This window comes from Etheostoma cragini, chromosome 24, assembly GCF_013103735.1.
Source record: "Etheostoma cragini isolate CJK2018 chromosome 24, CSU_Ecrag_1.0, whole genome shotgun sequence".
NCBI lineage: Eukaryota > Metazoa > Chordata > Actinopteri > Perciformes > Percidae > Etheostoma > Etheostoma cragini.
In genome coordinates, this window is record NC_048430.1 from 11,181,217 (window position 1) to 11,208,586 (window position 27,370).

The window sequence follows — 27,370 nt, forward strand, 5'->3', positions numbered from 1 at the left end:
TGAGGGCCTGATTGTCCACAGGTGTTACCAATCCGGCCATCAGCTGGCCTGCATAAAAGCTCCTGAGTTGAAGACACCACCCCTTTTTCCTCCTCTTTCCAACTTCCTGTTGTGCTAAGAGTAGCCGGTGTAGTCAGTACTCTCTGTTGGTGCATATGATCTGTAACCTTGTTGACTCTATGTCTGAAGCTGGTAAGGGTTCTCTGCCATTTGTTTTAACCCCTTTTCTCCTGTTTTGTGGCTAGTCAGGGAGTTTAGCATTGTGTATTTTGGTTTTCTCTATCTGTAGCTCAGTTGCCATTTTGTTTCCAGGTAGTATGGGTTTTTGTTTGTTGTTTTGGCCTCGGAGACCCTGACGTTTTAAAGCTTCTATTTTTGTTTTCTGTTTATCATCCATGTGTATATATATGTGTCTGTGTGCATAGCAACGTTGTAAATACATATAGTTTACGTAATAAAACACACGTGTTAAGTACGTTGTCTTGTTAGTCTCTTTTTCATTAGTGAGCTGTTGGTTTGTGTTACGCCCTAGCTTCCCCTAGACGTTAAACGTAAGGGTCGTAACACCTGTGAAACCATGTCATACAATAACACTACAAATAACACTAATACAATCACAGTAGCACTCCAGGAAAGAGTAACAACATGTTTTATGTTTTAGTGAACTTTCCTTTAATTGTTATATCCATGAGTAAAACCCCTTTGGTCATGAAATGATTTGCATTCCAATCTAAAAATCACATCTAAGTAGAACTGGTTACTAATTTTAACCACAATTTATAAAAAAAAGATTGAATAGGACTTTGGCCCCTTAATTCACCTGTTTTGCTAAGTTATGTCTTTTCTGTTGCCACCTTCTTCTTGTCTTTTTTTTCTTTTTGTCTTTTTGTATGTATCTCTTTTTTGTGTTCTTTTTAAAAACGCTTCTTTTGGTGATGATTTTTCTTAATCTCGTCCTCTGAAGATGAGGAGGAGGCAACACATAGAGAGATGGTGGATGGAAGGATGCAGAAGACAGTGTGATTTGGTTAGACTCTGTCCTTACAGCAGTGGTCTTGGCTAAAACAATAGGAAATAGTATCAGTAAAACAATAGTGTTAATATGAACATCAAACAGCGTACCTGCACTTTCAAAAAACTTAAATCACGGCTAAACTAGAGTTAACCACAAAATGCCCATTTGCCCAAATTGCATTATGAATTCAAATTTGGAGGAAAGTGAAAATGCCATTGTGAGATCACATGTATTTGAATTCATCTGCCAAATGCTTCCAAAGTTTAATACTTCAAAAAATATATAAACTAGTTGGCGTGCCCTTTCTCAAAACAGCAAAATATAAGATGTAGCATAGGGAGAAAAACACCTGCTAATTGATGGTGAAGGGAGTCCATGTCCATTTTCACCTGGTTAATTTGTCTTTTGGAGCAGCACTGTGGCTGTTGGAGACATATTGATGGCGGGAAATAAGAGAAATAAACTTAAGTGCATCTCCCCGGTTATGCTTAGACCCGCCCTACTCTGCCTCTGATTGGCTTGTAGTCGTTACCTACGGTTTGTTAGGTTGGGTATGTTCAGATTTGGACATGCATGAGGAGTGAAATGGTTGGCTTGGGTCAGAGCCAATCAGAAGCGGGCAGTGGGCCCTTTGGCGCACTATTGGCTCCAACAGGTCTGGTCTGAATAACGTTTCCATGTGTAGCCAAGCGAAGCAAACTAAGGGAGTTAATTGAAGGTACCCAATTTAAAAGAAAACACCACAAGTAACTTAAAAAAGGGCTAAAGAAAAGAAAACTTCTGAAACAGAAGACGGAATGCAACATTTGCCACCACAAAATGAATATGAAGCACTGCAGTTGTGGAGCTCTCTGTGAATGGTAGGTAACTAATATGGGCAAAAATGGTCTAAGGTCTAATTTTACTGTATAATTAATATTCCTTTTTTCTACCGTACCTTGTACTTTTCTTCTTTTTTTACAGTATATTTAACCTTTTTTGTACAGTTTACTTGGGTAACTATTACATTTCTTTACTGATGCTTTTAGAGCTCAACAGCGACCGGACACTTTTATATGTAAATAGTTTAAAGCCTGGAACTAAGTCAACCAACTACAAGATGAATAGTAACCATAATACATTTGATTTGATTTATACATATTAAAAAAACGGCCCACATTAAAAAAATATAGTCTCGCCCCTCTGGCAATTCTGGCAATTCACCCCTGTAATGACTTATATGACTGATATTTGTTTTTGTGATTCATGACAACTTCCTGTGGTACTCATAGAGCATGAATAGCTATCAGAGAATGGTGGACAGAAAGTGTTGGGCGTTCATTGACTCTTATGCCGTAACGTCTGTCTGGCATGCCATTGTCAAAAGTTAAACATGTTTTAAATTGGGATTCGTACATTTTAAATACAGTGACATATAATGGATGATCTGTGTGTACATGGCTTTATACAGACTGTCACAATCATCACTGGACACTCATTGTAAGTAATCATAAATTATACCATCGCAATAAATATAATCTAGTTCATAATAGGTGGGTATTTTTATTTCCATTGATTGTGTAAATCAAAGCGCCCATATTCTGCTAATTTTCAGGTTAATAATTGTATTTTGAGGTTGTACCAGAATAGGTTTGCATGGTTTCATTTTCCATAAACATAATTTTTGTTGGACTGCACATTGTTGCACCTTCTCTTTTCACCCTGTGTGTTTAGGTCTCTGTTTTAGCTCCAGAGTGAGACATCACCCTTCTATACTATCTTTGCTGCACATGCTCAGTAGCAAGGTAAGATCCCATCAGCTAGATAACTCTTTCTCCAGCTTTGGTCAGTCCAAGGCAGGATTAGCTGGGAGACTTTGGCTGAATCCAAATCCTTCGTCTTACCCCTACCCCTTACTCCTTCCCCTGGTTTTTGCGCGTTCACGCGGGATCTAGTAGTGTCCGAATACCTATTGCGACCGACGGGAAGGGGATTGACCAAGGGGTGTATACCCCTACGAACAGAGTGTGGACGTGGTCTTCTAGACCAGGGCCACTTGTGGAATACCTGCAGAACAGGGACAGGAAGTAGTTCCTTGGGAGATTACGGTCAAGTAATGGGTGTTGTAGCAGTGTTTTTTCCCCATTCCCCACTGTGGGATTCATAAAGGATTTTTTAATCTTCTGTGTATCATTTTCTATATTGCGTTAGAGGTTTCCCTTATATTCTTATTTGTATCCTTAAATATTTGACTTCTAAGTTACAGGTATATTTCAATAAAGTGAAACGTACAATTCATTAAAAGTAAAGAGTATAATACCTCGGTACTAAATTACATTCAACCACTGATCTTATCTCATTTTATTTAAGGACAGTGGGCAATCTCGACTCTTAAAATCGTATTTTATTCTGAAGGGCAGAGAAGTGTATCGGAAGTTGTGTTTGTGTTTCTGGTTCACGAAAGCTGCTACGACCTCCGTCCCATTGTTTGCATTTGACCTCGTGATGAGGACGGCGGAGTAAAACGTGCCAGTGTTTAGTTTTCTAAAGAACTAAACATCAGAAACAGCTGGATGTTGTTTTAAAGCTGAAACAAAGCTAGAAAGAGCCGGTCTGCTATCTTCTTCCGACCGGAAACGCGTTTACTGCAGTTGATGCGGGGAGTCCGCGCGCTAAGCTAACGTTAGCCACAGCTAGCTCCTGCTAACGTGCGTTATTTTACATGTTGTGAACTCCGTTTTTTGCTCAAATGCAGCTCGGAAAGAAGTTGAGGAGAAGCACGTCAACATGAACTCTGAGAGGAAACTGCCAGCTAGCCAGCGGAAAGGTGGGAGACATTTTCTTCTTCTTACCTAACGTTACCCTGTTGGGTGAGATTCCTTGTTGTATGAGCTGGCTCTGGTTTATAATGCTATGTATCATTTTTTATTATCTAGTTTGAGAGTCATAACTCAAAATGTACATTAATGAGTAAGATCTGCTCCACTATCAGCTCCACAGCTGATAAATGAACCACACTTTGGCCATAGCGACGCGACGCTATGCTTAGCAACGGTCTGTCATCAAGAATTAGCAGAATGCAGAATGCCGTTGAATTGTTGTCCATGTGCTGTATTACATTCTCGTGCTTGCGTGCGTGCGTGCGTACGTGTGTGTGTGTGTATAGTCAGGTTTTCTGTTGCCTTTATTTTAAGTTGGTGGCGTGGGTATGAGAGGTATCTTAATTTTGTTGGGGTGAATTACATGTGAGTAATACACTGTTGGGCAAGCTACATGGGAATTGCAGTTAGCTAAGCTAGCAGTTACTCTGCCATGCTAGTTCACTACCAACGGGACAAGAAAAGTGTTGCATGTGTGGCCAAGCTACTTGATAAATAAAGGAGTTAAGCTACTGAAAAGTTACTTGATTCAGGTAATGGTGTAGCTATCAGCAAAATACTGCGTTACTAGCTAAGCTACGAGTGTCTTACTTAAGTTAGAGCGACCAGACGTCCCTGGTTCCGGTTACCTGTCCCCGGTTTTTACTAGGACCGACAGACCCGAAAGTGGAATGAAAGAACGTAGCCGATAGTCGCAAACCCTACACACAGAGATGTTTTAGCAAGCCGTATTTTGCGATGCTAAAATCACTGATTATTTACATGGAGTCTGGTGGGTTTAGCAAACGCAATTTAGCTGACTTTTATGTTTTCAAAAAGGATCTTAATCTGAAAGGTCGACCTCCTTAGAAATCCTTTCCATTTTGTTGTCAGACATTTAGAATATTAATCTGAGTCTGTCAGTAGCAAAACGAGCACTTTTATGAATTTAAATATATGCTGGACAATTGTCCTGTTAACTTACACTGTAGCTTGTTTCTCTGCTGCCGACTGCAGCGATCTCGTTTAATACTGCATCACTGTCAAAGGAAAATATTTCCTCAATAGTTTTTATTGTATCCAATGCTCAATGATCTGTTGCAGCAGGGTGGCCGCGGGTCCTTAAAAAGTCTTAAATCACGTTTCCTAAAATTAAGGCCTTAAAAAGCATTATATTGTCTTAAATTCAGATTGGATAGGTCTTAAATATGTTTGTGTCATGTCACGGCAAAAATGCAGGCAATCTGTTGTCAAATATTTTTTCCCGGTAGGCTTTGCGCTGCGTTGTAGCGGTAACATAAACCCATTTGTACATGTCCTGTCCCCTGACCAGTCGGCTATCCTAACCTTAACCACTTCAACCAATCAAGCTGCTTCTTGGGCGGGTGTTGACTTTAAAACAACGAGTATCCTTGGTTAAGCTCGGTGCCTGAAAATGCTTATGAAGCGAACTGCGTTATGTGTCGGAAGATTTTCAAACTTGGGCCAATGGGGATCAGAGCGGTGAAATCGCACATACAAAGCAAAAAACACAGAGACTACGTAAAGGCACGCCAGCAACCCGCCATTGCTAGTTTCTTCTCCACCGCTAGCAACAATGTCAACGCTACTTTACGGTGGGAAATACACAGCCAACAATGCCAGCTGAGCTACAAGCAGTTTGTGGCTCTAAGCCAACACTCCGAGCAGAGGTGATGGGGGGGTGGAGGACCGTGACAAGACACAATTCATACAGGTCCAATGACGGGACTGAAGAAGTGTTCCAAGCAATGCTTCCAGATTCAAGGCTTGTACAGTCATTTACCTCTGGAAAAGACAAGACAAGATAAGATATGTGGCTAAATTTGGATTGGCGCCATATATCAAAAAATAGCTCATCACAGAAGTCTAAAAATACGGTGCGTTTGTAATTATGTTCGACGAGACACTGAACCAGAAAACCAAAAGCAAACAACTGGATTTGCATGCGCGTGTATCGTTATAAATTGGTAAGGACACTCTTTTGGGAAGGCTTTCTCAAGTGCAAAGTCACTGTTTTGTTTATAATAGAATGTGAATTGTTTTACAAGTATATTCACAAAAGCTCAGGAGTAGACATCAGAACTTGAACAAAAATTGGTCACATGGAGACCTGAGAACACACATATAGACACACACACACACTCCCACACCGCAAAACACTCATACACACTGCTGTCTACTCTCTCCATGCTGGGTCCTCCACAAACTGCAACCCATCCATCTGAGTCTCTCTCTCTCTCTCTCTATGTGTCTGTTGGGCACACAAATCATATAAGAGTCTTTGCATTTTAAAAGCAGCTGGAATTGGCATTTAATTATTTTTTTTGTTCAAAAGGTACAGTGGTTTTTAATATTTATTTAATATTCACTTGATGTTATTTCACTTGATGTTATAACCATTTGTTCAAGGGACCCAAATGTTCTGAAAATATTGTAATAATATAATTTAGGAAAGCAATTACATTTTTGTGTTATGCTTTCACACCACACACATTAAGTCAATGTTCTTAAACTCAACCAATTATTGTCATTTTACCATACTGTTAATTTTGTTTACTTGGAAAGATTACCGTATATTTCCACTTTGTAAAGCAAAATCTGTTAGATAAATGTAGTTCAGTTAACATGACAACCTTGTAAAATATTGGGACTTTCTATCTAGAAATATTAGGACTTTTTATCTTGAAACATTCCCCTCTGAGGTGTAGTGGAGTGGAGCATGAAATAGCAGCAGGGGTGGGTCTAGGGTAAGACCTTTGGGGGGGGGGGGGGCAGCTCAGCCCCTAATGAAATCAGCTCTAGGTCTAGTGTCCCCGTTTTAAGTTTTACACATAAAAACATGATGTGTTTTGGAGGTATATACTCAGCTAAGCTGAAAATGTCCCCAAATTTGGTCTGAAAAATCTAGTAACCTTAACTTAGGTGTCTTACTTTTGTAGGGTGAATTACATGTGAATAATACAGTGTTGGGCAAGGTACATGTGAATTGCAGTCAGCTAAGCTAGCAATTATTCTGCCATGAATAAAGCTTTACTACACATAAGTAACACAAACACAGCACTAGGCTAGTTCCCTACATGTAAGTTACTTTAAGCTGTGCTAATTTCACATGACAAGAAAACTGTAGCTTGTGTGGCCAAGACACTTGATAAATAAAGGAGTTAAGCTAATGAAAAGTCACTCTATTCAGGAAATAGTGAAGCTACCACCAAAATACTAAGTTACTAGCTAAGCTTGTTTGCCACTTAAAACTGACTGGTCAATGTTATAACAGTAATATTTGTCTTATTTCTACAATAGCATTCTTGTGTCAGTTGTCGTTTAAGTCAGTGTTATGGAATATGACTTATCGAGTTACTGGTCCGGTAAACACATTACAATTTCCGTACAGTAATATCAAATGTCCTTGCTCCTTCCCAACTCTCTGGTAATATTCTATTCACAAATTACAACCAATAATACGGTAATCTTACTGCGATGGTCAGCCGATTTGAGCGAGAATATTCTGTACTGTGCTCTGGATCTTGTTTCTATTGCTCCTACGCAACTAGGAGTGTGACTGGTCCAAGATGACAGCCCCCTTTCTTGCACCCAGCAGCCAATGCGGCGTCTACTCTTTATTATGTCTATGGGCGTACACATACACGCCACTTGCTTTGTTATTGTGAGAAGAAAGCTACGGTTGAGTTTAGGAAAAGAAGAATTGATCGGGTTTAAGAAAAGGAAAACTTTTTATAATTACAAAAAAAGAAAGCGACAGTTGCCAAAAATGTCATGTGTCACACGCGGGACTTTGAAACGTCACAAAAGGGACGCAATCCCTGGTCTCCTGGGTGAAAGTCCTGTGTTTTACCTGTCCACTACCCTGACCAGCCTCTATAAGATAAGATAAGATAAGATAATTTGTTTATTAGTCCCCAATGGGGAAATTACTGCACTACACTCTGTGTACACACTTTTTGTTAGTACTCACACACAGGCCTGAAATACACACACATGCTCAGGACCTATACATGCACTATACATGGAGAGATGTCAGAGTGAGTGGGCTGCCAGCTGAACCAGCGCCCTGAGCGGTCGGGGGGGTACGGTGCCTTGCTCAAGAGCACCTGGCAGTGCCCAGGAGGTGAACTGGCATCTCTCCAGCCACCAATCCACGCTCCCAACTTTTTGGGTCCATACGGGGATTTGAACCAGTGACCCTCCGGTTCCCAACCCAACTCCCTATGGACTGAGCTACTGCCACCCCCAAATATACACGGATTTTGGTCCTTTCATACTACTCGCCCGGTGTGAATTAACACACAGTAGCAAGGTAACGTTAGTCAATGGAGGCCAAACAGCACTGATATACTCTACACCCCAAAAACAAGCATGCGTCTTTATAACAAACAATAATGGCATACGAATTGGCATGTCATACGTACACCATAATTAAAACCATCAGAGAATGATGTTGTCGTTCTAACTTTTCTGCAGGTTAGGTTTTCAAGTTACTATTGCAATTTTAACCCAGTTACAAGGGAAGCACCATCGTGATTAGTGCTGCAGCTATTGATTTTATTTTAGGAATCGAGTATTCTAACTATTATTCCCGAAATACTTTTGCTTTACAGGAAATATACGATAAGAGGTTTTTTTGAAAACTGCCACCTGGTAACAAGTGTGTTTGTGGTTCATGTTGTAGTACCTGGATATTTTCCAGCAATGTTTATTGGGTTATTTTAAAAGTAATTTCTAAATAAGCAACGCTGGGGAAGCTATCACCTAGTTGTTCAATTCAATTCAATTTTCAATTCAATTTTATTTATAGTATCAATTCATAACAAGAGTTATCTCAAGACACTTTACAGATAGACCACACTCCATAATTTACAAGGACCCAACAGTTCTAGTAGTCTCCTCCAGAGCAAGCAACAGTGCAACAGTGGCGAGGAAAAACTTCCTTTAAGGCAGAAACCTCGGACAGACCCAGGCTCATGGTAGGCGGTGTCTGACGAACGGTTGGGGTTAGAATGAAGAGTGGAAATAACAAAAATTGCTCTCGCTTTGCCAGACCCTCCTCCAAAGCACCCTGAAGGAGGGTCTGGCTACTTCACATAGCATTTGGGGATGGGAGGAAAACGTTAGTGATGGCTAAATGAAGCCTAACAACTTTCTCATTTTATGCTCATAAGATGGCGCTCTCTGTTCAAAGAAAAAAGTTAAAATAATGGCAAGTCAGTGTGTTTACACCCTAGAGATATTATCAGCCAACATTAGGCATTTATAATGGCCAATTCAAATATATGTATGTTTTAATATTCATTCATCAGAATCATTTATGACAAATTATTCTGATAAATGAATATTTAAAAAAATAAAAACGGACTCTCAACCATATTATGAGTGTTGGTGTTGCTTAGTTTGTCCACCAGAGGACGCTCTACAACGTCCCTGTTGGCAACAGAGATTTCTTCTTTTTTTATGTGTTTTTGTTCAAAGGACTTAAGTTTCATATGTTAAGTTTGTAATTTTAAACATTTTATTTATTGAAATTATAATATATTTAGGATGTTCATCTGTTCTGTTGTGACAGTAAAACAAATTATTTCAGTGAGAACTCATAAATAACTACAAATAACTAATTTTAGGGAAAGCTGTTTGTTTTGTTATGCGTTTCTGGATTTTTTTCCCTAAAATACATTTCGGCTGATATATCAGAATATTAACCAAATATTTGTATCGGTATCGGCCTTAAACAGAAGTGCCCTTGACTGACGCTAACGGCGGATTTGAGTGAAGTGGAAGCCCGGGACTGTTGGTCAGGAAGTGACGTCCCAACTGAAGCCCCGCCTTGATGAGACATCAGTTGCATTACCAATTGGATAAAGAAGCCGAAAAAGCGCAATGTCGAAGTAAATGTTAACCGTCATGTTGTCCTCGGGTCAAATTGACCCTTTTTCTTATATCAATGTTCTTTCTAATTCCCCAAAATAACATGATTGATTCCACACAACGCTCTTTGGCAAGTAAAAATCTCTACTTTCATTCTTTTTTGGGGGGGTCTTATACAATTTTATAGAATTTTGAAAACAAATTGAAGTGGTTTCTAAATAGTATTGAGTAAAAGTTGACATATTCCAGTCTGTGATTATCCATCAACATCCATTCCTTTAATTTTAGTCTAAATAATTCCTAATTTCAGATTTTCTAACTCAAACATTAGGTATCATTTTCTTATAAAGGATGTTGATTGACCATAAATTTAAAAAATAACTGTAAAACTAAAGTTAATAAGTTAGTGTTACGTAGTGTTGAAAACGTCGAAGTGGCAAACATTGAAAAAAGTGTCTAAAGTGTTGAAAAAAAAAAAAGGAACGAAAACGTGAAGAAAGGAACAAAAACTTAAAAGTTAAAAACATTGATTAAAAGTGTCAACAAAAGTGTTGATTTTGACAGGAAGACAACACAAGGGTTAATGCAATAGACTGGGGGTGCTGTTTTGCTGGCACATTAAACGTCAGTTGAATGAACCAAAACCATGGCAAAATGCAATTGATTAAGATTTAATTCTATTGTTTAGTCAAAATAATTGTATCTGAATTGAGGATTGCATTGAAACATTTCATATTGAATTCTCAATTGCAAAATACATATTCAAATTGAATGAAAAACTGAATCAAAATAATTTAAACTAAATTTAGTATTGCAGATTCTAGATATCATAATTTTGATACGAAGTCAGTTAAAATCACTTGAACATATGCAGGCATTCCCAATAAATTGAAAGACCTGTGTTTCACCAGATCGTCTGACACATGAGGCAGGGTTTGGAAATGATTGCTTCTCCAACATGGGCAACATGCTGCTAATGTCCCCAGGAGCGGTGCTTCTTGCCTAGCTGCTCCTCCAACGTTTAGACACCCCAGCTAGAGGGGCCGTTTCTAGCCATGGAAAGGTCCAACTTCTTGTTAAGGACAACACTGTTGTTGCCAACCTGGCCTTTGATTGTTGCGTCTCTGATTAACCTCAAGTCTGTAATCTTTTCAAATTAATTTAAATAAAAAGGTTGATCACATGATCATTTTCAAATCATTCAAAGCTGTAACTGTTATTTCTCTTTCAAAAGGCAGCAATACATAACAAGCTAAAATCTACAGTGTACATGTGATTTTACACATTACCGGTAAAATAATTCATGCTTAATAATCAAACCGGGATTATTTTCCAGACCATTATCGTACCAAGAAAGTCTATAATTGTTGCATCCAAAGAAACAACAGAACTGGACAATCCTCATCCTTCTTTGGCGCTACCAGTGTGACAACGTGTTGCCTTCCTCTGTGAAAAAACTAGCTTGTTTGTCCGACTGGACTCCATAGTGCATTCAGTTGACCCTCTGAAAACTCATATTGCATTCATGCCTGCTTTGTTACTGTGAGCGTCAGTGCTGAAAAAAAATCTTTCAATCTAAGATTGAATTGAAATTCCTGCCACCACTATTTATTAGATCTTTTTGATTATTATAGTGTTGTTAAGATTCACATTAATAGCTGTTAGTTTGTCTTTCACCTTTACCTTCAGATGTCCAGACAGTGATTTTTGGTGAAGAACATCAGCAGGAGTGGAGCTCCAGTCTAGACCAGGAGGACACAAAGCCCCCTCACATTAAAGAGGAGCAGGAGGAACTCCAGATCATTAAGAATGAAGAGCAGCTTCAAGGACTGGAAGAGGCTGATACCAAATACACAATTCCTCTGGTCCCTGTGAAGAGTGAAGATGATGAAGAGAAACCTCAATTCTCACAGCTTCATCAAAGACTTACTGAAGAGGTAAAAACAGAAGCTGATGGAGAGGACTGTGGTGGACCAGAACCATCCATGAAATCAGATCCAGATACACATTAAAAGCGGATACTGATGACGTGACTGGAGACTCCTCTGGACCTGGGACTGATAACAGCGAGGAAGAGACCAGAGAACCTCCGTCAGGATCCAACTCTCTGAATAATAATAGACTACCTGTTAGTGTTTCAAGATGTACTACTGGTGAGAAAGTATTTAGCTGCTCTAAATGTGGAAAAAGATTTGGCACCAATGGACATTTGAAGAGACACGTAAGAATCCACACAGGAGAGAAACCATTTAGCTGCTCAGCCTGCAAGAGAGATTTTAGAGAGAGTGGAAGTTTAAAGAGACACAGGAGAGAAACCACTCACGCCGCCAAAACCTAGCAAGCCGACGGTCACACAAAACACTTTTGTAGAGAAAATGGCAGCAGTGAAACCAATTCCTGTCATTGATTTACAAAAAAAACGTTTCACACGGCGTCCGCTGGAAGAAAAAAAGAGGATAAAGGATCTTGGACCCGACCAACCCGATTTACAAATCCAGCAGCAGGCCAGTGACCGAGGACGTAGCTACACCCGGGGCTTCACCCGCTCCTGTTATGCCAAACGGACTTGGCTGGCCGGATGCGATGTTAGTAATGCCTTTTTTTGCTTTCCCTGTCTTATTTCAGAGTGTTGGCACAGAGGTTTTGTGGACAAAAACGGGGGTGAGAGACGTAAAACATCTCTCGGAAAGATGCAAACGTCATGAAAGTACTCGCAGCCATCTTAAAAATAGCATGAAGCTAATGTTTTTTGGCCGAGTAAGCATTGCAGAAAAACTAGATGAAGGCTACAGGACTGACATTAGAAGGCACAACGAAGAGGTGACAAAAAAATCGTCAAATACTGTCTAGGATAATAGACTGTGTGAAGTGTTGTGGAGCCTTTGAGTTGGCTTTACGTGGCAACGATGAGAGTGAGAGCTCCGAGAACCCCGGGATATTCGGCGACTTGGTGGATTTTGCTGCCTCTCTAGATGGAGCTTTGAAAGAGCACCTCGCAAGTGCCACTGTATTTAAGGGAACGTCAAAAACGATACAGAAGGAGCTACTTGACTGCATGTTGTCTGTCACAAGAGAAAAAATAATCAAAGAAGTCCAGACAAGTGATTTTTTTTTATCAATCCAGGCAGATGAAACAACAGATATTGCCACACAGTCCCAACTTGTACTCCTACTGCGCTACATCGACAAAAACAATGCTGCTATTGAGTTCACCCCTCTGCAATCAGCTACAAATGAGTCCATTGCTGCTGCGCTGAAAGAGTGTCTTGCTACCATCCTTCCTGAGGGTAAGAAAAATAAGCTCATCTGCCAGGCATATGATGGGGCCTCCGCTTCCGCTGTTCAGAGGGAAATACAAGATGTGTACCCAAAATGCCCACTATGTCCATTGCTACGCACATCAGCTCAACCTGATAATGCAACAGGCCACCTCTCACATATCCAAGGTGAGGCATTTTTTCTCTAAGATTTGTGGATTTGCCAGCTTTTTTTCCAAGTCACCCAAGCAGACATGTTTTCTGGATAAAGTGGTTGCCGAGAGACTGCCGGGATCCGGCAACATCCGATGGGACTTTCATAGCCGTGCCATCAATACTGTCTTTGAGCACAGAGAGGATCTTATTCGCTGTTTTGAGAGCATACAAGACTCGGGTGACTTTGACCCCAATACTGTCAGAGAAGCAGGAGTCCTGGCCAAGCTGCTGAAAGATCAGGATTTTAAGTTCTTTCTGGAACTTTATCACCACATCACGCCAGATGTAGACTTCTTCTCGGCCAAGCTCCAGAAGAAGAACATTGATTTGGCCCATATCAAAGGGAGCATCCAACAGTTCCAACAGGAAATACAAAAAATCCGGTAACTGTATTCCTGTAATGTGATCATTATTTGATTTCATTATTAACTCTTTCTTATTTGCCAGTATTATAATAATGACAATGACCTTTATCCTTTGCAGGCGCTCTCTCCATTCCATTGGTGAGCAAAGCAGTGGTGCTCGGCCAACGAAGAGGCGCCGCGCGCTCAGTCCAGAAGACCGTGAAAGGATTGCAGCAGAGGTGAGTTTGTCATAAAAATCAGTCAAAATTCCATTTTACATTATTGTTGTGCTGCAGAGATGTCCTGCCCACATATCACATTCTACAGACTCAAGAAAAAAAAAATGGCAACATTAAAAGAAATGATCAAATGGAATATGAAGTCCTAAACTACCCACCCAAAAAACACTTTATCTTGTTGGGTGGCTGTGGCTCAGTGGTAGAGCGGTTGCCTGCCAATCGAAAGGTTGGTGGTTCGATCCCCGCCCCTGCAGTCATTGCCGAAGTGTTCTTGGGCAAGACACTGAACCCCGAGTTGCCCCCGGTGCTGCGCATTGGAGTGTGAATGTGTGTGAATGTTTATCTGATGAGAAGGTGGCACCTTGTACGGCAGCCCCGGCCACAGTGTATGAATGTGTGTGAATGGTGAATGTTTCCTGTAGATGTAAAAGCGCTTTGAGCAGTTGTTAAGACTGGAAAAGCGATATATAAATACAGCACATTTACAAATACAGCACATTGTATGGGACAAAAAACTGAAATGGCTCTATTTTTCTTTTGAAAGTCTTTGACTTTTGCAACAGTGACAACTAGTGGCCTACTCCAGGCTACTACCTTCCATTAACATGTGTATATTTTTTATTTTTCTCTTTAGGTCTGTGACTTCATCCTGGGACACACTAGGGAGCGTTTCTCCTTCACAGACCACCTTGTCTGCGCCACCTTGTTGCAGGGGGACAGGTTTGAGGAGTACAAAGGTAGCTTTCTTGAAGATGCACTTAGCAGCACCGTAAAAGCCTACCCGATGCTCAGTGGAAGCAAGCTGAAGATGGAGCTCAGTCTCATCTACAGCAAGGAAGAGTTCAAAGCCTGCCGTGGTGCTGTGGATCTCTTCCAGCTGTTTATGGAGAATAATCTTGAAGAAGTCTTTTCCGAAACGGTGACTCTGCTAAAAGTTGTCATTACAACACCCATGACCACGGCTGAAGCTGACCGATGTTTCCCAACCTTGACAAGAATAAAAACCTTCCTCAGAAACACCGTGACCCAGAAGAGGCTCAATGCACTGGCCATGCTGTCCATGGAAAAGACACTTGTTACTGGGATGACTGAAATTTGCTCACCAGAGGCAAAGGAGAAAAAAATGTATGTTCAAGTAGTTATGTTTGTAGCTTGAATTTTGCATCGTATTGTCTTGATCAGGTCACTTTATTACCCCCAATTGGGCAATTTGGATTACAGCCAGCAGTAACAAATATGTACAACAAACAACAACATGAACACAACTACAGTATAATCTATTAATTCTGCAACGCAACAGACTATATCTACGCCCGGTGGGTAGCAGCATAAATTCAGACCACAAGGGATGACACGCATCAGCCAGGATGGCTCCCGCCTTCTTCAAGGATCTGGCCTTATGCAGGTCATGCAGGTCATTTAAGGGTGTGCCCGCAATTTTTCTGCACACCTTCACGATACCTTGCATGCGGTTTTTCTATTTAACCCTCTGAAACCGAAAGACTCGCCCACAGGAAAAAACAGCCCCTCTGATTCATAGTTTAATCATTTAATAACCATAAAAGATAGAAACTCACAGATTTCTGCGGCTGAAAGCTAACGAGTTAACGGTTACGGATGTCTCTTCAGGGTCTTTCTAGTCTCTACAGGTGAGGAGAATGGCGTCACTGGTTTGACATTTGGCATATATATATATTTATATCATATATTTCGACATTTTTTGGAAGAAATGTAATTAGTCTCTGCTTTATATGAGTTATAATGTTTATTATATTTATTTTTGCATATAGGTGAACTGTTTAAGACAACACAAATGCTTGTGTAGCATTGCTGTAGATGTAATATCAATAAATATGACATTAATATGTTGAATATTGGCATAAGTAAATGTCATGAGGGCAAAAGCGTCTGGACTTTATTTGAAAAAATCTATGTATTTTGTCAACTGTGGGGATTATTTCTTCACAGTGTGACTCCCAAGACATATGAGAAGTGTTTTAGAGAGGAAAAGGGCTTAGGTTTTACTGCTCTGTCTGGGAAATCAATACATATCTGGAAGATTAATGTTCCGTTTTATTTCTTTGTCTGTAAGGTCTTAAAACCATTTTTAACATTCAGGTGACCTCAATGCAACCCACATATTCTAATAACCCAGGTTGTCCTGAAAAAAATGATGTTCATATCTTAACTATAAACAACAGGGTTGATGTTTTACAAGCTTTTTCATAAAATAAATCCAGAGGAACAATGAACAATGAATGAAAAATGGCCGTAGGGTTCAAAGGGTTCATAGAAAGTGACCAGTAACAGCAGATAAAAGAGAAAGTAAGAACTGATTCAACATTTTCCTAAAAACATTGTTGACATTTAAACTGTGAAGCTGAGGGAGAAAGTGCATGCGCTGATGGGATGTCTTTTTTATTTTTTTTAACACACCGCATCAACCTGTGACTCAAAGCACAGTTTACTGTCAATCACAGTCCCAAGATATTTGTACTGCTGCACTAGTACAACTGGTTGGTTGTCCATGACAACCGGGGAAATGACAGTGGGATATCTTCTGAAGTCAGTGCACATCTTTTGTTGTATCGACATTAATGTTTAAGAGGAGGATTTACACCAATCAATAAAATCAGGGACTACAGGACCGCCACTGCTGAGGGACACAATGAGAGAATTATCCGCATCCTGATGTTTTGGCATTCATTGGTGTATAAAACAAATACAAGCGGGGAGGGGACACTGTAGAAGATAAAAGAGCATCTGATAAAACACTGTTCCCTCTCACCCGTTATCTCACTGTTAACCCGTGAGCTGTCTTCGTGTCGACAGTGCAACTTTGGGGTTTTTCTGAAATTACATTTATATATATTAAATTCTTTTGGTCTTTTTTAAAACTTTTGTTGCTTTTCCCCATGAGGTTTTTGTCACTTTTTTTACTGCACCTTTTGACGTTTTTTAACTTAAAAGAAAGTAGTGTGCTGTTCATTTATTTTAGCGAAGAGCATTGTGTGGAAAAATCTGTGTTATTTTTCTCAAAAATTGTTTAATGAAAGTTTTTTGTTTTTTTAAATGGGTCTAATTTGACCCACGGACAATATAAGGGTTAACAAATCCATCAGCCAGCAGATCAGTCCAGTATCAATGTGATGAGTCTTCTTCAGCTTGTCGGCTAAGACATGCGGCTGAATGCAGTTAAAAGTGGAAGAGAATTACCTTGGCCCCCTTAAGATGTTTAAAAACTATGTGAGGTCCTTGTTGCAGCTACCTGACCTTTAGGCAAACTGGAGAGATTCTAACTTATCCTGTACACTGTCCAAAAGTGCATCCTTCAACAGCCTTTCAACAATTTTCATGAAAAAATATGTAAGTGCCACTAGTCTAAAGTTATTGAGGGTCTTACGAGTTTGACCTTTAGGCAGGAACAGTTGAGTCCTTCCAAAGACGAGGGACCTGATGCAGCTGTAAGGAAAGCAGGCGATCTCTGCCAACTGGACAGCACAGTTCTTTAGAACTCACCCCCAATTTTTCTTTCTTTGACACCACAGAAGAGTTTTGAGACCATGACTTTATCAATGGTTACAATATTATTTACAGGATTACGATCAACCTTTTTGAAAACCGAAATCTAAACTAAACTCATGGACATTAAAGGTCCCATGACCTTAGACCTTAGTGGTCCCCTATTACTGTATCTGAACTCTCTTTTATATAGACCTTAGTGGTCCCTTAATACTGTATCTGAAGTCTCTTTTATATAGACCTTAGTGGTCCCCTATCACTGTATCTGAACTCTCTTTTATATAGACCTTAGTGGTCCCCTAATACTGTATCTGAAGTCTCTTTTATATAGACCTGAGTGGTCCCCTAATACCGTATCTGATGTCTCTTTCCCAAAATTTAGCCTTGGAGACCATGACTGTCCACTGGTCCATCAAATTCAAGCAGGAAGTCAAAGAAAAACACAAATCTTGTTGGGTCCGATTCCGATTTGATAAAATGTTAGCAGACCCATATATCCGCTTGTACAACAGTCCCTTTCAAAAAAAAATATAAAAGGTCATCAGTTTTAGTTGATTCTGAACCAATCAGCTGTTAGATTAGCTAAGAGGCAGACCTTTCCCAGCATGCCCTTGGTCTGACTGGGTCTTGCAGTTGGTGAAAAGCAGCTGCGATGGATGCGTCTCAAACGTACTCAATTACATTCAACCACTGCTCTTATCTCATCTTATTAAAAGACAGTTGATAATATTGACACTTTTATTCTGAGCGTAAGTCAAGGGCAGATTTGTGTTGTGCATGCTCAGATTTAAACACGTTACGGCATAACAGTGTCATACTGCAAATTGTGAGATCCATAAAATTATAAACATTTCTCATTCTCAACAGAAGATGGAAATCAATTCAAAAACGTTAACATAAGGTTATCTCAAAACGCCATTCCAGTGACAGTCTTTGTTGTGTTTGATTCTAACTTTTAGCCAGAACTGAACCAACTTTGTTAAGTAGGTCAATTTTCATTGTATTGACATTACAGAAGTCTCTCGTTAGCATCCTGTTTGCTACCTGTTTCAAAGTGATGTGTGACTTAAATCTGCACTCGACTGACATCGAGGAGTGACAACCTAAATCCCATTGTTTGCATTTGACCCTGTGATGAGGACGGCGGGGTAAAACGCGCCAGTGTTTAGTGTCCTTCCAGAGAGAAACATCAGAAACAGCTGCATGAGGTTTTAAATGCAATGCATGGAGTCTGCGTGCTAAGCAAACGTGTGTCATTGGATATGTTGTGAGCTTCGTATTTTTCTCAAATTACAGGTTGGGGCAAAGTTGAGGCGAAGCACTTCAACATGAACTCTGAGAGAAAACTGTCAACTGGCCAGCAGAGAGGTGGGAGACATTTACAATGTTCTATTTTCTTCTTTTATGTTTTCTTCCTTAACTAAAGGAGAAATACGGTCAATTCCAACACGTAGCTGTTGTTTGTAACTTTGGAATGCTGTCAGAAAAAGACAAAGGAAACCAATCGGTGTTGTCTGCAACGAGTTATCCTCCTGCTAGCATTAGCACCCATCAGGCTTAAAACAGGGCAAGTTATAAACGTGTTTTTAGCCTCTGAACATGTTCAAAATGTCACTACAAGTACCTACCATGTGAAGTGATTCCTTCAGAGTGAACCCACTGAATCTGATTGCAGTAGATTTGAAATAAATGCATGTGTAGGTACTTTTTATGACATTTTGAGCATGTTAAGAGGCTAAAAATGCGTTTGAAACTTGCCCTGTTTAAGCCTTTAGGGTGCTAACGCTAGCGGGAGGATAACATGGTGTAGGCAGCATCGATTGGTTTAATTTTTCTCTCAACTGACAGACCTCCAAATCTTCAAACAACAGAGGTACATGTTGAAATTTACCATAATTCTCTTTTAATGTTGGGCGTAATTAATTGTTGAATGAGCTGGCTCTGGTCTATAATGACATATAACTTTTATTATCTAGTTTGAAAGTCAGTCATAACTGAAGTACATTAATGAGTAAGATCTGTTAAAGATTTGTTAAAGTTACACTGTGTGGCGTTTTAAGTATTTTATTAGCTAAAATCAATGTCTTTATTCATTAATATATCTTCATTGGTGTAAAATGAAGATATATGAAGGTTGCCGCCCTTCAACTGCAGGTGGTGGGGGGGGACTCTGATAATTGTTTGTGCATATGCACCAAACAAGAGTTTAGAGTATCTGCGTTCTTGGAAACCTTGACTAGACTCTTGTATGGGGCTCCAGTGGGGAACTCCATAGTTCTGCCGGGGGAATTCATTGCACATGTGGGCAATGATGGAGATACATGGAGTGGCGGGATTGGGAGGAACAGCCTCCCTGATCTGAACCAGAGTGGTTGTCTGTTTTTGGACTTCTGTGCTAGTCATGGATTGTTTATAACAAACAACATGTTCAAACACAGGGATGCTCATTTGTGTACATGGTACCAGAGCACCCTAGGCCGAGCGTCAATGATCTGTTATGTAATCGTTTCATCTGATCTGAGGCCGTATGTTTTGGAGATTGGGATGAAGAGAGGGGCGGAGCTGTCAACTGATTAGGTGGTGAGTTAGGTCAGGGGGTGGGGGTTGACTCGGGACAGACCTGGTAAGCCCAAACAGGTAGTGCGGGTAAATTAAAAACGTCTGCAGGAGGCCCCTTTCCGACAGACTCTCAACTCACACCTCCGGCGGAGCTATTCATGCATCCCTGTGAAGGCTGGGGGCATTGAACCGGAGTGGACAATGTTCAAAGTTTCCATTGCTAATGGTGTGGTGGAGAGCTGTAGACTTAGGGTCTTAGGTGCCTCAAGGGGTGGTAACCCACAAACAACCTGGTGTACACCGGTGGTCAGGGAAGCCATCCGACTGAAGGGGTCTTTCCTGGATATGTGATCCTGGAGGGATCCAGAGGCAGTTGCAAGGTACTGAAGGTATTGAAGTTACTGAAGGGCCCGAAGGGTCTAAGGGGTTGCAGCCTCTGCCGTGATGAAGCAAAAGCAAATCAGCGGGTGTGGGGGAAGTTTGGAGAAGATGTGTAGAAGCACTTTTGGTTGGCACCAAGGTGCTTCTGGAAAACTGTCTGCCATTTCAGGGGGGGGAAGTGAGGAACTATCCAAGCTGTGTACAGTTAAGATGGGACGCTGTTTACCTCAACTGAGGAGGTAAAAAGGCGTGGAAGGAGTTTTTTGAGGAACTCCTAAATCCAGCTAATACGCCTTCTATGGTAGAGGCAGAGCTGGAGGATGATTAGGAGAAGATTAAATACCTCGGGGTTTACAAGTGAGGGGACAATGGTGCGGGAGATTAGTCTGAGAATCGGCGCAGCTGGTATTAGTATTACTAATTACAGTATTACTTTTAAATTATCACACCAAAGCTCTCGATCTAACGGTCAGTTTTGGTTCCTCCCCTCACCTATGGTTATGAGGCTGGGTCATGTCCCAAAGAACGAGATCCAGGGTACAAGCGGCCGAAATAGGTTTCCTTAGGAGGGCGGCTGGCATCTCTCTTAGAGATAGGGTGAGAGTCAAAAGGAGCCAGTTGAGGTGGTTCGGGCCTCTGGTAAGAATACCCCCTGGGCACCTCCCTAGGGAGGTGTTCCAGGCATGTCCACCTGGGAGAAGGTCTCAGAGAAGACCCAGGACTAGGTGGAGGGATTATATCTCCAACCTGTCCTGGGAACGCCTCGGGATCCCCCAGTGGGAGTTGGTTCATGTGGTTCGGGAAACAGAAGTTTGGGGTCGCCTGTTGGAGCTGCTCCCCCAGCAACCCATTACCGAATAAGTGGACAAAGATGGATGGATGGATGGTATTCATGTGATTTCATACATTAGAAGTGAAATAATTAATGCCTGATAATCAAACCATGATTATTTTTCAGACCATAATTGTACCCACAAAGTCTATAATTGTTGCCTCCCTAGAAATAACTGGACTTGACAATCCTCACATTTCGTTTGAGCTACCAGTGTGACGGCATGTTGCCTTCCCCTGTGAGTTGTGTGAAGGAACAATTGTCGGCTCCAACTGGACTCCATGGCGCATTCAGATATTCCTATTGCATTCATGTCCCCCTTGTTATTGTGAAAAAAAATCTTTAAATCGAAGATTAAATTGAAAATCCTGACACCCCTATTCATTATCAGACTGAATGGAGCTACTTATCAAAGTATTGTTAAGATTAATATAAAAAGCTGTAAGATTGTCTTTCACCTACACCTTCAGATGTCCAGAAAGTGATTGTTGGTGAAGACCATCAGCAGGAGTGGAGCTCCAGTCTGGACCAGGAGGACACAAAACCCCCCCACATTAAAGAGGAGCAGGAGGAACTCCGGATCAGTCAGGACGGAGAGCAACATCAATGGCTGGAGGAGGCTGATATCACCAAGTTTACATTCACTCCTGTCTCTGTGAAGAGTGAAGATGATGAAGAGAAACCTCATTTCTCACAGCTTCATCAACGACACACTGAACAAATGAAAACAGAAGCTGATGGAGAGGACTTTGGAGGACTAGAACCAGCCAAGAAATCAGATCCAGATTCACATTTCCAACCAGATACTGATGAGGAGACTGGAGACTCTTCTGAATTGGAGACTGATGACAGTGCTGATTGGAAGAAGACCAGAGAACCTCGGTCAGGTTTAAACTCTATGAAAAATGATAGATTATCTGTTAATGGTCAGAAAGCATTTAGCTGCTCTGAGTGTGGGAAAAGATTTGGCACCAATGGACATCTGAAGAGACATATTAAAACTCATACAGGAGAGAAACCTTTTCGCTGCTCAGTCTGTAAGAAAGCTTTTACAGAGAGTGAAAATTTACAGACACACATGAGAATCCACAAAGGAGAGAAACCCTTTAGCTGCTCAATCTGTGAGAAAGATTTTGGACAGAGTGGAAACTTACAGGCACACATGAGAATCCACACAGGAGAGAGACCATTTATTTGCTCAGTCTGTAAGAAAGCTTTTACAGAGAGTGGAAGTTTAAAGAAACACATGAGAATCCACACAGGAGAGAAACCATTTAGCTGCTCAATCTGTAAGAAAGCTTTTAGAGAGAGTGGAGGTTTAAAGGCACACATGAGAACCCACACAGGAGAGAAACCATTCAGCTGCTCAATCTGTAAGAAAGATTTTGTACACAGTGGAAACTTGGTGACACACATGAGGATCCACACTGGAGAGAGACCATTTAGCTGCTCAGTCTGTAAAAAGGATTTTAGAGAGAGTGGAAGTTTAAAGACACACATGAGAATTCACACAGGAGAAAAACCATTTAGCTGCTCAGTCTGTAAAAAAGGTTTTGTACACAGTGGGAACTTAGTGGCACACATGAGAATCCACACAGGAGAGAGACCATTTAGCTGCTCAGTTTGTAGGTTGGCTTTTACAGAGAGTGGAAGTTTACAGAAACACATGAGAACCCAACACTTGAGGGTTGGACGCTCCCCTCTTGTTTAGCTCCTGCCGGTCTGCTCTACTCAGGTCATCCTGATTTGATCTTAATTAATGGTTGGCTAATCGTTAAGTACCTTGTACTTAAGGAAGGCTGGAAAACTCTTTCAGACTGAAGCAGCTGTGGGGTAATTCTTTGGGGGGATTGAGGTTTGAGGGGTATGGCACAAAACCAATCTGATATTTGAAACTTGATTAATTATATTTGGATATTGTACTATACATACAGATGTGTAAATAGTAATTGATAATGAAATCCTTGACAGAGTCTATGAAAATAAATTGCTGCGTGTTGTACTTTGACCCCAAACTGTGCTAGAAGCCCCACATTAAATATCTGTGCATGACGTTGGCCAGGAATATTGCTATATTGAACAAAACTAGATACATATTGAACCAAAATACACTACATACATGTAATACATGCTTATTTTACCATATTTTTTAAACCTTATTTGTAAAATTTGTATGCTGTATGTGCATATCTATTGGTTTTAACAATATGATATTGAAAGGTAGGGTAGGACTTAATTAACTGCATGCTTCCACCTGCGCCTTCTCAAACTTTTTTCTTTTCTTTTTTTCTTTCTTTGGTAAATTCTGACTGTTTTAAATTTGTGGTTTCTTTTGTAACATTGTTGATTGTTGGAGATAAATAATACATTTAATCGCATCAAAGATAAGGGATTAAGCAGAGATTTCCCAGTTGTTCTGGACCAAATTAGCCCTGACTGAAAAGCAGAGGCACACTCAGTTACCATAGAGATTTATTCTGTCCGACTAACCTTTTCTGTTTTCCCAACAGTGTTTTTTTCATATTATTATTATTATTATTACTATTATCCTGCATAAAACATTATTAATACATCAGGTACATATTGCTTGTTAAGTTTTGTTATTATTTATACATTTACTATTATTTTTATTATTCTGCATGTGACAGCCATTGTTGCCGTTATATTGCTGTATGAAAATAGCTGTTCATATATATTTAAATAAATGCTGATGTAGTTGCAAATGTGTTTTAAATGAAGTCAGTGATGAAGGGCAATGTATAAAGTCCTATACATTTGTGTTTCTATAGCGGTCAGAGACCAAGACACCTGTAATTATTTTAATCTTTTTTTGTATTCTTTAACAATAAGGGAGCACGTATGTTACTCTACCATGTACTCATAGAGTAGGTCTAGACTACACTCTTATTAAAATTAAAATGATTTAATTTAATTTAAGAAGAACCAACAATTATCCTGCACGTTATGCTACCCTGGTAGCAAATGAAAAAAGGTAAACAAAGGGTGACTGTAAGAATAGACTGTAATATACACCTAGTTTATTATTCAACCATTTCTGTCCATTTGGCCTACTTATGCTGTTTTAATAACTGGATGGTCAGCTGCTAATGCTAGCTTTTGGGGCACTTGGTAAATGATTACTTTATACCACTAACAAGTCAGAAGATAGCACCACACTTAAACAGTAGCATAATCAGCATCCCTAAAGGCAAACCAAAGCATAGAGAACTTTGAGAGATAGATTATAAAGACAGTAAGTTTGAATTTGGGTGTTTTTTGTCAATTTAATAGCATTTGGAGAAAAACAATTGGTAAAAGAACTTTAAATAAAAATTTGAAAAGATGTAAAAAAAAGCTTTAAATATGTCAAAAAAGTGACAAATGTAAAATAAAATAAACACACAACTGGGAAAAACCCACGAAAATTTTAAAAGGCTCAGAAAAATTCAATAAACGTCGAAAAAGTGACAAAAGACACAAAAGGGTAAAAAAATATATCCACAACCTTGATAAATGTTTTTTAATTTGAAAATTCCAGGTCGGTGGGAAGACAACACAAGGGTTAAAAGTATTTTTGTACCATAATGTTACATGTGTTCATGTTGACCTCAAGATGTCATCTGATCAGATTTCTGTTATTCAAAAAACTCTCCTCGGGCCAAATTTACCTGTTGTCCTCTATCGCTGTTTGTTTTAACTACCCAAGTGTAATTCCCCAAATTAACATAACTGATTCCAAACAACCTCTTTGGCAAGTACTTATCTCTACTTTCATTAATTTTGGGGTGTCTTATTCAATTTTATAGCATTTGAAAAACAATTGAAGGGTTTTTGAAATAGTATTGAGTATAATGGACAACTTCCAGTCGGAGATTATCCATCAACATCTACTCCTTTAATTTTAGTCTAAATAATTCCTAATTTCTGCTTTTCTAAGTCAAACATTAGGTATAAATTCCTATAAATGAGGTTTATTGACCGTAAATTCCAAAAATAACTGTAAAACTAAAGTTAATAAGTTGAAAGTGACAAACATTGAGGGATAAAAACAGAAGAAAAAGTTCATCGCTAAAAAAAGTCAGTAAAGTGTAGATATTTAATTTTGACAGGGGTTAACAAGGTTAAAACTTTTACGACCAATTTAATGAAATGTCTGGTTTAATTCGGGCTCCAGTTTCTAAAGTCTATCAATTTAAACTGTTCATTTTTTCTTAAAAATTGTTTTTTCTACACTTATTTCAATTACAGTGTTTTATGCGCTATATATATATAAATATAAATATAACCTTCGTTTTTTAATCCTGATGTTTTTATGACTGCTCAGTCTTGTCGTGTTATTTTTGTATTTTGTAGGTGTTTTGTATTTTGAAAAGTGCTCCATGAATAAAGATGATCATACTTATTATTTCAAGCTCTGCAGGTATGATGTTGTTGAAGTTCTATATTTCTGTGAGCAGGGTTCAAACCCACGCAGGGACACCCATTTGGATTGCAGGTGAACCATCTTAGCAGCAATCAAGAGAGAGAGGGAATCACCATGGCAACAACACAGACACAGAGAACGACGGGGGAAACAGTCAGAAGATAAGTTTCCATCCACGTGTCAATTGAATTATCTGAAATTCTGTAAAAAACTCATGCGGATAAAGCTGGTGAAAGTGTTTCCATCCAACGGCTTTAAAGCCAATAAAAACCTGTGGTGATGACGTAACACACTGTTTTGCGATCAATTACAAGCTGCAAGCACTGGAAAGTGCTGTGGCTTAGTTGGTTAAATTGCCTGTCTAGTAATCAGGAGATCCTGGGTTCCAATCCCAGCAGCACCTTGGTGTTGAAGAGATAACTCTGTTTGCATCCCATCATCATGTCTACTCAATCATCATGCTACTCATTAAGCCCTGGTAGCAAATTATGTTACACTACACTAACACAGATTTAAGCTGATACATACAGTACGATCCCATGAAATTGCAATGTAAGTTTAAGCTACAGTATACACCTAGTTTGGGTGTGGCAGTAACTCAGGTCGCTGCTTGAAGTCCCCATATGGACCAAAGTACGGAGTGTGGACTGGTATCTAGACAGATGCCACTTCACATCCTTGACACTGCCAGGTGATCTTGAGCAAGGCACCAAACCCCTCCCCCTCCAACCACTCAGGGCACTGGTCCTGCTGGCAGCCCACTCTCTATTTGTGCACTGAGCATGTGTGAGTATTTGAAGCCTGTGTGTAGTGATTACTAACAGAATAGTGTAACTTGTAATTTCCCCACTGTGCATCAATAAACAGTATAAATTAAATTAAACAACTTAAATTAAATTAGTTCATTCATCAGCCATTTCTGTTCATTTGGCATAATTATGCTGTTTTGATAAATACTAGTAAATTGATTATTACCCCTCCTCCACTCAGTAAGGAAGAGCCTGGAAGACCTCAAATCAGGCAATCGGTCCTGTCGGTACACAATCCGTCCTGCCTGCACAATCCGTTCTGCGTGTGTGCAAGATATTCGTGCATGCACAGATGACATCATGATGAACGCGGATTTACAACAATCTGTTCCCATTGACAGTTAAAGAAAGTCTGTTCTCCTCCACCAGAAAGCTAACATTAGTTTAGCTAACAGCTAATTTGGCTAACCACTAGCTGAGACAGCATATGAAAGAACCTCAAAACTTTAAATAACTGTTTAAATATATAACAACTGTTACGTCAGTTCTACTTTACCTGTGCTCATTAAAAATACAATCACGCAATACTTGTCTTTCACATTACTGTAAAGTCTCAATTTAGCTGTGGCTGCTTTTCCCACTGTTTAGTTTGAGTAACGTTATTTTAGGCTGAATCAAGCTGTCAGCCTGTTAGCCGAAATAGCTTTTAGCTAAACTAGCATCAGCTTCCTGGTGGAGGCTAACCGTTCTCTTAGCTTATACATCATTACACAATCTGTCATAATTTTAGCGGTTAGCCTTTAGCCCCATGGATGTATTAAGAGGAAGTTTAGCCTCCACCACTGTTAGCTTCCTTGCTAACCGCTAGCTTTGATTCAGTCTACAATAGCATTATTCAACCTAAACAGTGGGAAAAGCAGCTACAGCTAAAGTTTTCATTGATTGTGTTTTAATTGAGCAAGTTAAGTAAAACTGATGTTACCACTATTATATATTATATATAATGCCGTTATATATAATATATATACATATATACACTCACCGGCCACTTTATTAGGTACCCCATGCTAGTAACGGGTTGGACCCCCTTTTGCCTTC

General features: G+C 39.8%; 2 protein-coding genes and 1 pseudogene across 3 annotated transcripts in view; 2 read left to right on the forward strand and 1 right to left on the reverse strand.

Annotated features, from left to right (window-relative positions):
• LOC117939487 (gastrula zinc finger protein XlCGF57.1-like) overlaps positions 1-27,370 on the reverse strand; it is a 235,686-nt gene that overhangs the window by 171,034 nt on the left and 37,282 nt on the right. The gene's annotated exons all lie outside the window — the stretch shown is intronic.
• LOC117939500 overlaps positions 1-27,370 on the forward strand; it is a 185,133-nt pseudogene that overhangs the window by 142,421 nt on the left and 15,342 nt on the right.
• Positions 12,049-14,962, forward strand: LOC117939438. The gene is made up of 3 exons (XM_034864782.1): positions 12,049-13,606; positions 13,707-13,806; positions 14,441-14,962. Exons 1-3 carry the CDS (start codon positions 13,068-13,070, stop codon positions 14,960-14,962), a joined length of 1,161 nt encoding a protein of 386 aa, XP_034720673.1. The 5' UTR covers positions 12,049-13,067.